Raw genomic sequence first — 16261 nt, forward strand, 5'->3', positions numbered from 1 at the left:
GATATATATATTTTTAAAGAGTTTACTTATTTATTCATGAGATGCAGAGAGAGGCAGAGACACAGGCAGAGGGAGAAGCAGGCTCCATGCAGGGAGCCCGACGCGGGACTCGATCCCGGGACCCCGGGTCACGCCCTGGGCTGAAGGCAAACGTCCACGCTGAGCCCCCCAGGGGCCCCTGCAATCATCTTTAAGGACAATCCCATCTCTCCGAGACGCCGGCAGCCCCGGCATCGGCTGTGCACCCCCCCGGCCCCTCCCGGCCCCTGGAGCCCAACCCTCCTTCACCCCCGATGCGCTCAGTTTTGCTGGATGCTGCAGCCTGTTCGCAGAGGAAGCCCAGCCGCCCTCTGCAGCTGACAGCGCTGTCGGCCTGTGATCGCTGAGGCCCCAGAGCCGCTCGGCCTGGTGACAGCCGGGGGCCGGGGCTGTGGGGCGACGCTGCGCCCTCAGGGCCATGGTCACTCACAGCTACCAGGCGCCAGCACAGTGACGGGCAGCAGTGGGATGTCCAGTCATCCTCTGAGCCCGACAAACCAGGTGGCGACATGGTCTCTTAATGGCTCACCGCGCGTGGGTGACACTTGAAACCCGGAGAGGGAAGGGCCTGTCTGGTCCCCGCCGGTCAGCTGTCACCAGCGTTCCTTCTGCTTCCTGGCCGCCTTGCCACGTGCTGCTGGGAAGCCAAGGGTCCTCCCCGCCCCAGGACCGACCCCTGCTCCGCCGCCCCGCCTCCGGCTCCCCTTCCCGCAAAGGGTTGGGAGGCTGCTTGAATGCCTGCCCCAGGGCTAGAGCCCGATGGCTGCTCCGGGGACTCCACGGATGATTTCGGTCTTTTGTGGGGCGTGCCTTGTGTCCGGTCGCTCCCGGCTGCCCGGAGGAGGGGTTCCATGCAGCACGGGGCGCAGCGGAGAGGCGACCCCATAGAGAACGGGCCCAAGGGCTCGAGGCCTGTCGTCAGCGGGGGTTCAGGGCAGAGCAGAGCTTTGGGGCTAAGGCGGGCTTTGGGGTCCCAGGCAGAGGACATGGAATAAGGCAGGTGCTGCAGCACCCAGAAGCTCTGCTTTTCCAGAAGCTCCTCTTAGGATGTGAAGGACTGAGCCAGGGGGTCCAGGAGGCACAGGCTGGGGCACAGGAGCTGAGGCCTTGTGGGGTCCCCTGGGATCGCCCGTCACCAGCCCTGCCCAGGACCTTCGTTCTAACACGTCTACTCTGATCGCTGACGAAGAGATGGCCTGAGGCAATGAGGAAGCCACCTGATGGTTCCAGTTAAGAAGGTGGCATCGTGCGTACTTGAGTCCTTGCGCCTGAACCCCGAGGCCTTCTGTTCAAATTCCACCGTCTCCCCGAAGGGGCCCCTTTAATGTGAAAGAACGAGTGAAAGCAGCGTGATGGCCAAATAGGAGAGGAAATCTGGATCGCTGGAGGGCGAGGAAGATAAAAATGTGAACGGGTGGGGGGGGGGGCTAGCGATGTTATTGTATGTTTTTCTGCAAAACCCTAAAATCTTAGAAATCTCTCATAGTCCATGAAAATCCACCTTCTTTTATTTTTTTCCTTTCCACTGTTCATACCATGCAGCCTGCGGGCTTCTAGGAATTACTTGAGATGTGGAGATCGTGAGCAGTGGGAAGGGGGGCATCGCTGTAAATGTGGGGATCCCCCTCCCCCTGCCCCTGCCAGCTGCTCACTGGGACCAAGTTAGTTCCTCTCTGGCTGGGCACCCCCTTCCCACCTGACGAGGACAACTTCTAGATGCAGTTATTTTGCAAATTGAGCGGGACGGCCGGGTGGCCGGGTTACGAGCCGAGTCCACGTCACCGTTTACCCACTCCCAGCCGCAGAGGAGCCAGGATTGCAGCACTCTTCAGTGCTTTGCCAGAATGAGGGCTTTTTAAATTTTTATTTTTTACTGAAGTTCCATTTGCCAACACAGAGTATAACACCCCGTGCTCATCCCGTCGAGCGCCCTCCTTGGTGCCCGTCACCCAGTTACTCCATCCCCACCACCCACCTCCCCTTCTGCAGCCCTTTGTTTGGAGTCTCTCGTGGTTTGGGTCCCTCTCTAGTTTTCCCCACTCAGGTCCCCTCCTGTCCCTTGTTGCCAGAATGAGTTGACGCTGGTTGTGCGAGTCCGCTGCACTTCTCCCAAGAGCAGGGGCTTAAACAATAGGCTTCATCGTGTCCCGGTTCTGGAGGCTGGAAGTCCCAATCAAGGTGTCAGCAGGGCCGATTCCTTCTGATGCCTCTGTCCGTGGCTTGCAGAGGGCTGTCCCCTCCGCGGGTCCTCGGCGGCCTTGTCTCTGTGTCGGGGAAGCCTGGTGCCTAACTTCCCCTTCTTGCAGGGACACCTGCCAGAGCTCCTTTCACCTTAGTGATGTCTTTGGAAACCTTATCTCCCAATACGGTCATGTTCTGAGGGCCTGGGGGTGTGGCCTCCAAGGCCAGATTTGGAAGGACACGGTGTAGCCGATCACGTTAGCAACCAAAGGGAAATCCTCCAAGGGAATTTCAGAATCTCAGGGAAAATACACGGCAATTTGTAAACAAACGCAGATGTCCGTGTCCACGCGGCGATGAACACAGAGCTGGGGGGAGATGCTGGTAGCCTGGGCCGGGGTCTGCTCCCCGGGGGGGGGCGCAGGGGGACCTAGGAGTAGGACTTCCCGGCCACACTAGGAGGACTGCGGGGAGAGGCGTGTGGAGCACAACCGCTCACAATACCTGCTTCAAGCCAGGCGCCCAGAAGTGCTGGCTAAGGTGCCACAGAAAATAGAGCAATGTGAACGAATCCGAAGAGCCAATGGGCATTTTCCAGCAGTCACGGGGGCTCGGACTTCTCCTGTACGGAGGAGGACAAGCTTTGCAGCTTCAGATTCAACTTTTAAGAAAAATAGAGACACTGAGTCTCCCCAACGGTTTAGGTATTGACTCCTTTGCTGCTCCTCGAGGCTCATTGCAACCTTTTCTTTGACCCAGGGAAGCGCCAGTGAGGCCACTCTGGTGGCCCTGCTGGCTGCTCGGACCAAAGTGACCCGCCGCCTGCAGGCCGCGTCCCCAGGACTGACACAGGGCGCCATCATGGAGAAGCTGGTGGCCTACTCATCTGATCAAGTGAGTGGTTGGCTGAGCCTGTTGGCCCCCAGGATCTGAATGCTTGTTTTGGGTCGAGTCAAATTGAAACGAGACCGTGCAGCATTTCAGACCTCGCCCCAGCTGTGCTTCGCAGTGGGCGTTGGTTCTTCTGTCCATGTGCACAGAGGTTGCGGAGGTCCACGGGGGTCACCTGCCAGGGTCACCGGGGGAGAGGCTCCACGGCTGGGAGTCCTGACCTCCTGGCCTCCACGGGGTGGGCGGCCACAGGGAGATCCCGACCCCGGATGGACTCAAGTAGCAGACAGTGATGGTGGGAGCCACGGGGCAGAGGGGGCGCCTTCAGTAAGAGCCGACTTTGCCGGGAGTCCCCGAGACACAACACAGCCACCACGCAGTAATGGTGCCACATTGCTGGCTGCTTTTCTCCAGACACTAAGCACCGAGCTGGCCCCCAAGCGGCCCAGGGCCCCATGGTGACAGGCGCCCCCCGAGAGAAACCCGGGTGTGCTCACTCTGCTTCAGGGCATGGTTTGCAAGATCTCACTCTTGTCCACCTACCTGGAAAGCAAGAGTCCACAGGATCTGACACACTGGAAGTGAGGGGCAGGGGCAGGGGGCTGATCCACACACGGGGGGGCTCTCTGCAGAGCTAGGGGCTCACAGCCACGAGAATCCAACTCCGCTGCCTTCCTTCCAGGCACACTCCTCGGTGGAAAGAGCTGGATTAATTGGAGGAGTGAAATTAAAAGCGATCCCTTCGGATGGCAAGTTTGCCATGCGCGCGTCGGCCCTGCAGGAGGCCCTGGAGAGAGACAAGGCGGAGGGCCTGATTCCTTTCTTCGTAAGTCAACCTGCGGACGTGCTGGGTATGGCCCCCTGGGCACCTCCGCGCCCTGCCTGGGCCGGTCACAGGTGGGCGGCACATGCATGCTCAGCTGGCCGCTCCCGGGGGAGGCTGGGGCCACACTCCATTTGTCCCTTGGGCCGTCTAACCTCAGCAAGAGGTAAGCGGAGCACCCAGCCCGGAGGATCCTGGTGAGCTCCTGTTAGAAGCGACGCCCTGTGATGGTCCCTTGAAGTGCTCTGGGCTACGGTAGGTGCTCCGTCAGAGGAGCGTATGATGGCCCAGGGGTCAGGTCGGGAATAACCCACAGGAGGCCTTGCTGCCCAGATCGGCGTTCTCAGCACACGCCCGCACCCATCGTTTGCAAGGGAGGGATGGCAAGCCGACAGCGACTGACTACAGGTCATACCCAAGTGGCCGAATGGCATCAGGCTCCAGCCCATCTTGTAGACAGATGGGCTTTCCCCAGCGGGAAAGGAATAGTCGGTGTCACAACGAGAGCCTGGGAGGTGTCGCACCCGACGCGGCCGTGCAGCGCCTGTGGCTGAGGCGTCACGTGTCATGTCGCGTGTCATGGCGATTGCTCCACGACCTTGGCCCTAGGCTTCTGGTGCTCGAAGGGGCTGCACATCAGATGTACCTGGGGAGGCGGACAAGGTACTGGGGTTCTGCCTGTCCCAGTTTTACCAGGGGAGGGAGCCAGGCATTCGAGGCTTCTCGCAGCGGGGACACCGGGCGGCTCAGCCCGTTAAGCGCCAACTCTTGATTTCGGCTCAGGTCATGATCTTAGGGTCATAGGGTGGAGCCCGGCATTGGGCTCCACTCTCAGCGGGGAGCCTGCTTGAGATTCTCTCTCTCCCTCTGCCCCTCCTTTCTAAGACCAATCAGTCTTAAAATAAATAAATAAATAAATAAATAAATAAATAAATAAATAAATTAAAGATTTTCGCAGCCAGTTCAAGATCCTCACGTGCCTCATGACCGTGCATTTCCTCAGTACCCTAGCATTTCCTAGTTGTCAGAGCAATCTCGGTTTGCTGGGCTCTTACGGGCCATGTGTTAATAATGCCCACTATGTTTTTAATTTAAGAATTAGTCTTCAAGACAAACATTTTTCCCCCAAAGAAATCGGTTCCGTCAATTCAAATGAACTACTCGTTGACTATCTACTCTGTGAGTGGGGAAGGCAGGGAGGGTAGGATTTGGCACAAGACTTGCTCGTGACTTACGGAGTTCCCGGGGGGAGTCCAGAGCATCCACACACGATCACTGTAGAAGGATGGAGAAGATTCAGATGTAAGTCATGGGAGGAGCTGACGGGCAGATGATGTGGCAACGTGACTTTTTCCCTCTGGCTCCTTGTCGTATTTGCTTTTTGTCTTTGTGTCTTTTCATCTGTTGTGAGGATGCAAGCCGGTTGTTTCATTGTGCTTATTCTCCTTGGGGATCACAGAACTTCCATAATCTATAATTTGTCATCTCTTTGGGGAAATCTTCAGTTTGGGGAAATTCTTGTTTTTTTTGTTTTGGGTTTTTTATTTTTATTTTTTTATATTTATTTGAGTGAGGGAGAGAGAGAGAGCAGGGGGAGGAGGAGAGGGAGAAAGAGAGAGAGAATCCTCGAGCAGACTCCCCACTGAGTGTGGGGCCTGACATGGGGCTCGATCCTATGACCCTGAGGTCACAACCTTAACTGACCGCTTAACCAACCAAGCCAGCCAGGCACCCCAGTTTGCAGAAATTCTTACCCATTTTCTTTTCAAAGTTTGCTTCCTCCCATTCTTTCCTCCCGTGCTGAGACTCCCGTTGCACCCGTGATCAATCCTCCCACTGAGTGCCGAATGCCTCTCACGCTCTCGTACGTGCGCTCTCTTCCATCCAATCCTAAAACCCCTGCCTCCACTCTGACCTGTTTACAATTGACCACTTCTTTCTGTAATTATGTCCAGATGATAAAGGAATACGTCACGTTCTTAGTTTGCAATATTGAAAGGCTTTAAGTCATTATTTTGAACACTTGTAGAATAAAAAAACATGACACAAAAAAATAGTGTGCGGTGACCCCTGGAACGCTGCACCCAGTTTCCCCCGGTTGTTACAGCTTCCACAGCGTCCAGTGCAAGGGCAGAGCCAGGCCCTGATAGAGGTCTTAGGTCATTTGCCACGTGTGTAGGTGCACGTCAGCCCCCGCCCTGCAGTCAGGATACAGAACTCCTCCATCACCACGAAGGTCTCCCCACACCACCTCTTGCACACACTCATGCCCTTCTTGTCTCCTGCCGCCCCAACCCCTGGAAACCGCGACTCTGCTTCCTTTCTCTACACTGTCCTCATTTTGAGCGTGTTATATGCGGGCGGTCACACACTCTGGCGCCCCGGGCACTGACTTTCCTCCTGCCTGGTGCCCTGGAGATCTAGCCAAAGAGCTGTGTGGCTGTTTTTATGGCTGCACCACGGGAATTTAGTGCCACATTCCTTGTGCCACAGCCCGTTTAACTATTTACCTACTGAAGACATCATAGTTGTTTCCAGGTTTGGGCAATTACAAATAAAGATTCCCCCCGCCCCCCCCCGCCCCAAAAAAATACAAATAACGAGTAAAACTTCATGAAACTTCAAGTACACATATTTGGACGAACCTGTATTTTCCTTTTCCTGGGATAAAATTCCTGAGCACCCAATTGAGTGTCACATGCTAGTTGTATGCTTACTTTTTTTTAAAAAGAAACCGTCAAATTCTTTTCCAGAGTGGCTGCACGAGTTACCGTTCCCATGAGGGATGCATGAGACATTCAGGCTCTTTGCATCTTCCCTGGCATTTGGTATTTGTAAATTTTAGGTGTTTTGATAGGAGAGTAGGGATGCCTTCATTCACATTTCCCCCATGACTAATGACGTCGAACGTCTTTCCATGTGTTTTTTTGCCAGCCATATATCCTTGTCAGCGAAATGCGTCTTCTTGTCCTTCACACATTTTGGATTGCATGGGCAGAGTCAGTTTTTTTTTTTTTTTTTAAACTAGTCAACGGTATGTAGGGCAATTGTAGGTGTAAAGAAAAATGAGCAGAAAGTACAGTGGGTTCCCAGATACCCCGCCACGCCTTACCCCATAGTTTCTCCTGTGATTGCCATCTTGCAGTACTGTGGTACATTTGTTCTAATTAACACACCAGTACGATACGTCATTATTCCTAAACTCCGTAGGTTATATGAGGGTTCACTCTGCACTGTTGTTTCTACGGGTTTTGACTAGTGTCTAATGGCATGTATACACCATTTCAATGTCATACTGAATAGTTTCCCTGATGTAAAAACCCTGTATACCAGCTGTTTCCCCCGCCCGCAACCCCTAGCAATGACTGATCTTTTCACCGTCTCCATAGTTTTACTTTGTCCCAAAAGTCATAGAGTTATAGTCGTATAGCATGTAGCCTTTTGGGATTGGCTTCTTTCACTTAGCATCATGCATTTAAGATTCTTCCCTGTTTTCCAGGGTCTTTATAGCTTCTTCTCTCTCTCTCTTTCTCTCTCTCTCTCTCTCTCTTTTTCTTAAAGGGTTATTTATTTGAGAGATAAAGAGAGTGAGGGAAGGGGCAGAGGGAGAGGGAATGTCCAAGCAGACTCCTGCTGAGCTTGGGGCTTGATGCGGGGCTTGATCCCACAACCCATGGAATCATGACCTGAACCAAGAGTCAGATGCTCAATTGATGAAACCACTCAGGTGTCCCTGTATCTCTTTAAAAAAAAAAAAAAAAAAATCACTGAATAGTATTCCATTCTCTGGATGTACCTGTCAAAGAACATTAAGATTTTGTACCAGCTTATGGCACATGGTCTTCCAGTCCCACCAAGCAATGAAGTCCACTCTGATACTATTTACCTGGAGACAGCATTAGATCCCACAGGCCAAGGTTTCAGTCCTACCAGATTGCCCCACCCCACTTCACTTGCCATTTGTAACTCCAAGTTGTCACCCGATCCACTGCTATAGATCAGAAATCCCAATGAGCCCCATTGTCGGGTTTGATTACTTTGTTAGAGACGCTCACAGGACTCAGATCCACATTTACTTGCTAGGTCACTGGTTTGTTATAAAAGGTTATAACTCAGGAACAACCAGATGGGTCCCTGCCTTCCCCACTCACAGGGATGCTTGGGGCCAGGTCTGGGGAAGGGGCACTGGGCTTCCATGTCCTCTCCTGTGCCACTCTCCCCAGATCTCCATTTGTTCACCAGCCCTGAAGCTCTGCAAACCCCTTTGGGGGTTTTTATGGAGACTTCATTATACAGGCACGTTTGATTGAATCATTGCTTACTGGTGATTGAACTCAATCTTCAGCCCCCTCCCCTGCCTGGAGGTCAGGGGTAGAGCTTACTGTACCAATACTCTAGTAATAAGTTCCATTCCCTTGGCAGCTAGTCAGCATCCGTAGGTGACCTCCCAGCTTTTCAAAAGTCACCTCGTTAACATGACAGACGGCACCTCTATGGCCGTCAGTGCTTAGGAAATGCCAAGGGTCTTCGGAGCTCTGTGCCAGAAATGGTGACAAAGACCAAATATAGATTTGTTCGTAGAAATCACACTGTCACAGACATCTTGGTTGTTTCTAAGCATCGGCAATTATTTAAAAAGTGCTGTGAACACTCATGGGCAGGTTTTTGTGTGACGTAACTTTTCAACTTGTTTCAGTAAATGAACTGGAACACGTGCAGATCACGGGGTAAGAGAGAGCTTAGTTCTGTGAGAAACTGCCAGGCTCTCTTCCAAAGCAGCGGTAGCGTTTTGCATTTCTAGCAGCTATGAATCAGAGTTCCTACCTCCCCACAGCTGCCCCAGCATTTGGTGTTGCAGGGTTTTCGATTTCAGCCCTTCAGATGCATGTGTGGCAGCATCTAAATGTTGTTTTCATTTAGGATCCCCTAATGATGCGTGCTGTGAAGGTCTCGCCATAGGCTTATTTGACATTTGAATATTTTCTTTGATGAGGTTCAGGTCTTTTGTCTGTGTTTTAGTTGGATTGTGTATTCCATTATTGTTGGATTTGAGAACTTTTTATGCTTTAGATACTAGTCCTTTATTTTATTTATTTTTTTAAGATTTATTTATTTATTTATGATAGACACAGAGAGAGAGAGAGAGAGAGAGAGAGAGAGAGAGAGAGAGGCAGAGACACAGGAGGAGGGAGAAGCAGGCTCTATGCCGGGAGCCCGATGCAGGACTTGATCCCGGGTCTCCAGGATCGTGCCCTGGGCCAAAGGCAGCTGCTAAACCGCTGAGTCACCCAGGGATCCCCAATACTAGTCCTTTATCAAGAGTTGTATTTTGCAAATGTATTCTCCAGTGGGTAACTTTTCTTTTTTTTTTTTTTAAAGATTTTATTTATTTATTTATTCATGAAAAACACAGAGAGAGAGAGGCAGAGACACATGCAGAGGGGGAAGCAGGCTCCATGCAGGGAGCCCGATGTGGGACTCGATCCTGGGACTCCAGGATCATATCCTGGGCCAAAGGCAGGCGCTAAACCGCTGAGCCACCCAGGGATTCCCTCCAGTGGGTAACTTTTCATTCCCTCTTATGTCTCTCACAAAGCATAAGATTTTAATTGTACTCAAGTCCATTTTACCAATTTTTTTCTTTCATGGATCATGCCTTTGGTATTGTAGCTACAAATTCATCCTCACACCCAAGAGGGTATAGATTTTCTTGTGTGTTATCTTTTAGGAGTTTTATAGTTTTGCATTTTGCATTTCGGTCTGTGAGCCACTTTGAGCTAATTGTTATGAATGGTGTAAGGTCTGTGTCCAGATTCAGTTTTTGTGTGTTTTTTTTTTTTTTTTTTTTTTTGCGTGTGAATGTCCAGTTGTTCTAATGGCAGTGATATGGTAAGAGGGAGAATGATGTATTATTATTTGTTATCCCTTTTGCCTATTTGTGTGCTCCTTCCTTAGAATTTAAGCCTTCATTTACATTAGAATTTATATTTTAATTAAGGTTAAATATATATCTAGCTTCATGATTCACTAGGTTTGCATGTCTTATAACCACAATACTGAAAAACTGGGTTCTACTGAACAATCTGATTCTCTTCACCCAGGATGTTTTCTTACCAGTCAAAAGCTCTCATCTTTCCTAGTGCTTTTTTTCTTTGTCTTTGGTGGAAATCTAAATGCATGGATTAACTAATATAAAGATGCAGAAAGTTTTAGGGATGGAGCAGGGGGAGATTGACCCTCAGGAATCATTAGAAAATAAACATTATTGTCTTTATTTAAATACTTTTTAATAGAATGTCATGTTGAAAACACATGCACATTCATCATTTATTCATGTTTCTACACAAAGGAAGACCCATCAACGCAGGTGCTCATGATTCAGTGGTGGGATGTCAGAGGCTGCATAGCATTTCCTGATGGCCGCTACTCTGTGCCTGCGAATTTGCAGGCATTTCAGAGTGGCCAAAGGCTTTGTTGGGACGTTTTACATGTGTTATTGGGAGGCACCAACCCTTGTTAGCGGGCTCTCACAAAAATGGTGGGCAAATTCATGGTCTTAGCAGCAGGTGCCAGGTGCCTCCACTTGTTGTATTTCAAAACTTATCGTGATTGGATATGCAACAGTTGCAAGTTCATTCACTTGGTCATTCATTTAGTCGACAAACATTTATTGAGTACCTGCTGCATGCTGGGCCAGCGGGCCCTCCAGGATCTTATTGGTTTGACAGAGACACTAAGTGAATGGTCATGTACGGCAGGTGCAGTGTGATCAGTGACACAAGCAACCCAGCAGTTCCCACCATGGGGATGCGGGGATCAGGGAAGAGTGGCTGCAGGAGCCACAGTCTGGAAAGAGTGAGGGCTGCAGGCCAAGGGGCGGGTAGCAGGGCTATTTGGGCAAAGCACTCCCAGGAAAGGAGATAGCAATGAAAATAGATGGTATCCCAGGAATCCGAAGTGCTAAGAGTCTCAGAAGTTGCTAGGGCCACGAGGCTGGCAGGTGCACCAGGATGTGATCCCAAAGGTCCACCATGTTGCACTGCTGTCCACAGCAGGGCAGGGAGACAGCAAATGGGACGTCTTAGAAGCTTTGAGGGTCTTTACTGCCTGGAGCATGAGTGAATGGAGGGATGTAGGAGGTCGTGGTGAGGGGGTCACACAGGGACCAGCACGAGAAGGCGGGCTTCTCCCTAGGAGCAATGTGTGGTCATTAAAGGAGTTTTAAGCAGAAAAGAGACATGATCTGATTTGTATTTTCGGAAGCCCCTCTGGTGACCGAGGGGCACAGGCTGGGATGAAGCCTGGCACAGGGAGCGTGGTGGGAAGCATGCTTTTGGCCATTGGTCCGTGATTATACAGGCCTAAATCTGAGTGACTGTCCCCACTGGGCACCAATTCCAATTGCCCTATACAAACAACAGGGCACACTGGAGTGGCTTCACCTGGGCAGGGGTGGGGTGATGGAGCTGCTGTCCTTCCCGTGGCCTGTCACTCATCCCCCAACCATGACACACAGTCCTTAGCAACTAACCCCCGACACTGGCAGGGGTCGTGACTTAACCCTAGACCATTCCTCATCTGAAAAATGGAGTTCCAGCCAAGTCTGACTTTGCCCGCAGGAGTATGTTGGGATGTAAAAGTCATCCATCGCCCGCATGGGGAGGCGGGAAAACATGATTAATGTTAACAATCACTGGCAGGTGGTTAGGGTAGCAGACGGGAGTGGGAGGCGAGATGAGAAGCAGGGGATGAAACAGTCTGGCGACTGGTGGAGGATGAGGGTGGCGATGGGTATGAAGAGAAGAAATGGATTCAAGAGGCATTCACGGAGGAAGTGGTGGCCAACCAGAGCAGGAGGCGAGGTGGGAGCGCGGGAGGACTTCCCGAACTTGGTGGTGACCCAGTCCACGCCTGAGCCATGAGACCCGAGAGCCCAGAGACCGGAGCAGCAGGGCGTGGGACACGGCGGGCGGGCTGAGCACAGCTTTGCAGGAGCTGAAGGTCTGCCCGTCGAAGTAGGGAAGCCCCCGAGACAGCCGAGTTCCCAGGGGAGGGGAGGCCTGCACCCGAAGCAGGTGCGGGTCCCCGGAGTTCGGGTGGTCCCGGGGTTGCTGGAATGCACGTGCAGCCTCCCGGGTCTGGGAGAGAACACCGACTGATGAAGAAGCGTTGGGAGAGAGGAGCCCCGGGAGGAAGGAGAGGGAGAGACCGCGGGTGGGAGGGAGCCGGACCGGGAGCTGAAGCCACGCCGCCCGGGGGCTCAGGATCCCTCGGTGCCCCACTGGCTCTACAGGAGCGGCAGGGGTTTGAATTCGGATTGCCCAGGGCCCACGTGGGAGTGAGGATGGGGGCGGGGATTCAAGTGTAAGGGGGCCAGGAGAGCACGGGCAGGGCCTGCGACGCTGGGGCAACGTGGGGTGTGCAGAAGCGAGCCCTGGGTGTGTTCATACGCGGTCGAGAAGCCAGTAAGAAGGAGGGAGGCAGGTATTGAGGATAGGACCGCTTGTGGGCGGGAGGAACCAACCACGTTAGCATTGGTAGGTTGGGCCCCCGGTGGGTGTGCCACCGTCGGAGTGTTGCCCTAAATAGCGAGATTCCAGCAACCGTTGGGGGAAAGCTGTGACGTTTTACACAATGGACCCCGGACCAGCCCCTGTGCCAGAGCGCGGGGAAGGCTGACAGCCCATCCACGCGTGCTGGGCCCCAGGGACTCGGGGGGCATCGGCCTCCTCCTCAGGGGACGGTGCCCGCTGGGGAGACTCGCGTTGCCCGGTGTTGGCGCTGTCTGGTGAGCAGCGTGCATGCACAGGGCGGGGTGGGGGGCCGGCGGAGGTCCTGGAGGGTCCTTGGGCAGCGCTCGTGGCCACAGGGCCTTTCCGGTTGAAGAAGAGAGGAGGGCACGGCACAGGGACCTGAGAGGTCGCGCGTGTTGGAGGACGTGCAGGATGTTCATCTTCCGCGGGTTCCTCAGCCGGGGACCCTGGAGCCAGAGAGGGAGGCCAGGCCCAGCCGAGAGGGGCGGCAGCTTCACACGTGGACACGCCGCCCACTGGCTCCGTTGAAACTGAATCTAGTCATAGTTCTGGGAGACACAGCTGCCTGCACGGTTCCGAGATGGGGCCCCACTGCCTGAGGGGTCGCAGACATCCCGGAATCCAAGGCCCTCGGCAGAGAGCGAGGGGCCCATTTGGCAAGTTGGAACCAGGACAGGTGAATCTCAGCCCCTCCTCGGACCTGTGGGGGGCTTGGAAGAGCTGCCCTCCCTCCCGGGGCCGGCTGGCCGCCCCTGGAGCCGACTTCATAAGGTCAGGCCCGGGCCAGAGGGCAGCGGCCGCGGGGTGCGTGTGGGCGGTGCGGCAGGCAGGCAGGAGGGACGGCGTCTGGGCAGCGGCCGAGCTGCAGGCCCCGTCCCCGCGCTCCCTCCCCCGGCACAAATGTGATTATGGCCCCGCAGCCCAGCCCAAATCAGGTTAGCGTCAGTGCGCTTAGCCGGGGTAATCAGAGCCTGGAGCGCAGCAGGTGCAGGGCTGGAAAGAAGCTTCTTTTTTTCTTTTTTCTTTTTTAATTTTTTTAAATTTTTAAATTTTTTATTATTTTATTTTATTTTATTTTATTCATTTTATTTATTTTATTTTTTGGAAAGAAGCTTCTGAGAATTAGAACAAGCTGCCCACGGCACCTAGAACACGCACCCGCTGACAGCCCGGGCCCCTGGCAGGCTCAGCCGAAGGGCCCGGGCCTGGCCCAGGCGCTGGGCTCTGTCCTCACCTGGCAGGACAAAGCCACCCCCAGGGTCTCACTTAAGTCAACTGCAGAGCACAGATAGTAAACCTGTCCAGCCCGTCGGGCGCCACACACAGAGAAGCCCCAGACGGGGCTGGGTGGGTGCTTGGGACCCGTCCCCTGCGTGGCCCTCCACTGAGCCGGGGCCGATGACAAGGCGGGCTCTTACGGTCTTTACAGAGACGCTCCAGGCTCAGTACGCAGAACTGGAAAGTGAGGGTGCGTGTATGAGATGCAAAACTAGTCTCGAGAGACAGGCAGTGTTAATATTGGGCAATATTGGGACCTTTCCTGTGCGCACGTTCGTAGGTGGAAAGTAATTTTAACGAGAGGACGCTTAGTACACGTGTAGTCTTAAGAACACAAAGTGCATTTATTTCAGTTAGAAATTGAGGAACATTATAGGACGTTGAAGGGACATGTAAGCAATAGAAAGGTCTTTCTTAAGAAATCGTTGAAATTGAGAAAATAAACTACAAGCCAGTGGTAAGATGGATGAGTCACTCCGTGGTCTTTCCCTGTACTTTTTTTTTTTTGCTATTCCTTTAGTGACGCAGGCGAAGTGTCCTAAGAGTCACAGGTTGTACCTACTGAGCCAGGTGCCTCCGACGAAGCATCTCACTATTCAGTTATAAATTGGGAAGAAATTGCAAATACCAGAGGAAAATCACCTCGTCCCTGGGAGTGGCGCCGAGATGCTGGTGCAGGGGAGGCACGCGGGGTGTGGAGGGAGGGGATGCCGACGCCTGAGGCCTCCAGACCTGCCAAAAGGAAAAGCAGGAGCTGGGCCTCCAACCTGCGGCTTTTGCCCCAAGGATGCGGCCTAAGTGTGAGCGGGTCCATCCTGCGTTTTCCTTTCCTGTATTCCTGAGGCTTGGCTGTCCCCCCAGGACTGGCCCGGGCGGGAGACGGGGGATGGCCTGCTTCTCAGCAAACCCGCCCATCCGGCCCGCACCCCAAGTCTCCTCCGTGGGGCTCCGGGCCGCGACCCCCACAGCCAAGGCCACGAGGGACCGTCCCTTGCCCCAAAGCCTGTGGAGTTTATGCAAAGCAGCTGCCCCTCCACTGCTCCCCTGCCTCTCATGCTCCTGCCTCCTGCACCTCTGGCTCCAAGGCTGCCAGGTCGGGCGCCTCCCTGCGTGGCCCTGGGGGCGCAGCCTGTCCCTCCCTGCGTGGCCCTGGGGGCGCAGCCTGTCCCTCCCTGCGTGGCCCTGGGGGCGCAGCCTGTCCCTCCCTGCGTGGCCCTGGGGGCGCAGCCTGTCCCTCCCTGCGTGGCCCTCGGGGTGCCGCCTGTCCCTCCTGCGTGGCCATGACACCAGCCATCTCCCCACTGGCAGGCGGCTCCCAACCCGGCAGCTTCGCTGTAGCTGAGTCACGATGCAACATTCAGGGGCGCCTGGGGGCTCAGTCGGTGAGCCTTCTCCCTTCAGCTCTGGTCATGCTCTCAGGGTCCTGGGATCGAGTCCCGCGTCGGGCTCAGCCAGGAGCCTGCTTTTCCTTCTCCCACTGCTGCTGCCCCTGCTTAGGTTCTCTCTCTGTCTCTGTGTCAAATAAATAAATAGAATCTTTAAAAAAACAATTTCGACACAATGCTCCTGCCCGGCCTGAGAGTAGCCCGTCGGGGCCCGGCTCCCCTGCTCACACCCCACGGCCACCTTGAGTTCCGCCAGCTCTGGCCCCAGGCGACCGTGTCCACGGAGAGCCAGGCTGGCCCGCTGAGCCAGCCGCGGGCGGGCACGATGCTGGCACTCCTGCAGGAGCGCTTGCTTGGACCTTCTCTGCGAGGGCACCGGGGGCTCCAGGCAAATGCAGGTGGTCCTGGTGACGCAGAGCCAGACGGGCCTCGGCCAGGTGCTCAGGTTTACCAGACTGCGTGGGTCTCCAGCCCTCGCCTCTTCACCTCTGCTCTCAGGGCGCCGTGGCGCCGCCGGGGTCCTAGTGGGGGCTCAGTAAAAATCAGAATCGAATTCTCCACTCACGTGGAATGAAAATTCACACTCTTGTCCCAGCGAGGGAGAAACAGCGTTATCCAGATGGCCCTGGCATCGGGAATCGGTCAGGCCCCTCGCTCTTGTAAACACCACGAGCTTTTTGATCACTTCGGAGAGAGTCTGCGTTCGGCAAATAGGTTTCAGCCCCGATTCCACATGCAGCCAAGTTCCGCATTCCCCGCAATGCCGGGAGCTCAGACGCGAGACCTGCATTCTGGAGCTCCCGGGCCGGGGAGCCCCGTGTCGGGGGGGGACACCCACCGGTCGGACGGCACCCGCTCCCTCTCTGCCTCACGACGCGCTCAGATAGCAGGTGCGGGCGTAGGCCAGGCAGGCTTTCCCACTCGTGTGACCGACGGTGCCCAACGACATCTCAAAACGCACCTTTAGGAATTGTTTTCAGGGTCTGTGAGGCCTTCTCATGAGTGTGCTTGGAGCAAACCTTCCTCTTTTTTTATTTTTTTAATATTTTATCTATTTATGCATGAGAGACATAGAGAGAGAGGGGGGCAGAGACCCAGGCAGAGGGAGAAGCAGGCTCCATGCAGGGACC

General features: G+C 54.1%; 1 protein-coding gene across 6 annotated transcripts in view; it reads left to right on the forward strand.

Annotated features, from left to right (window-relative positions):
* Positions 1 to 16261, forward strand: part of DDC (dopa decarboxylase) — a 74267-nt gene that overhangs the window by 26186 nt on the left and 31820 nt on the right. For all 6 annotated transcript variants that reach the window (XM_077864174.1, XM_077864171.1, XM_077864172.1 and 3 more), the window contains exons 5-6: positions 2980 to 3114; positions 3794 to 3937. In XM_077864174.1, coding sequence (XP_077720300.1) covers positions 2980 to 3114; positions 3794 to 3937 — 279 coding nt within the window. The remainder of the gene's footprint in view (positions 1 to 2979; positions 3115 to 3793; positions 3938 to 16261) is intronic.

Source organism: Canis aureus, chromosome 21 (genome assembly GCF_053574225.1).
Source record: "Canis aureus isolate CA01 chromosome 21, VMU_Caureus_v.1.0, whole genome shotgun sequence".
Taxonomy (NCBI): Eukaryota; Metazoa; Chordata; class Mammalia; order Carnivora; family Canidae; genus Canis; species Canis aureus.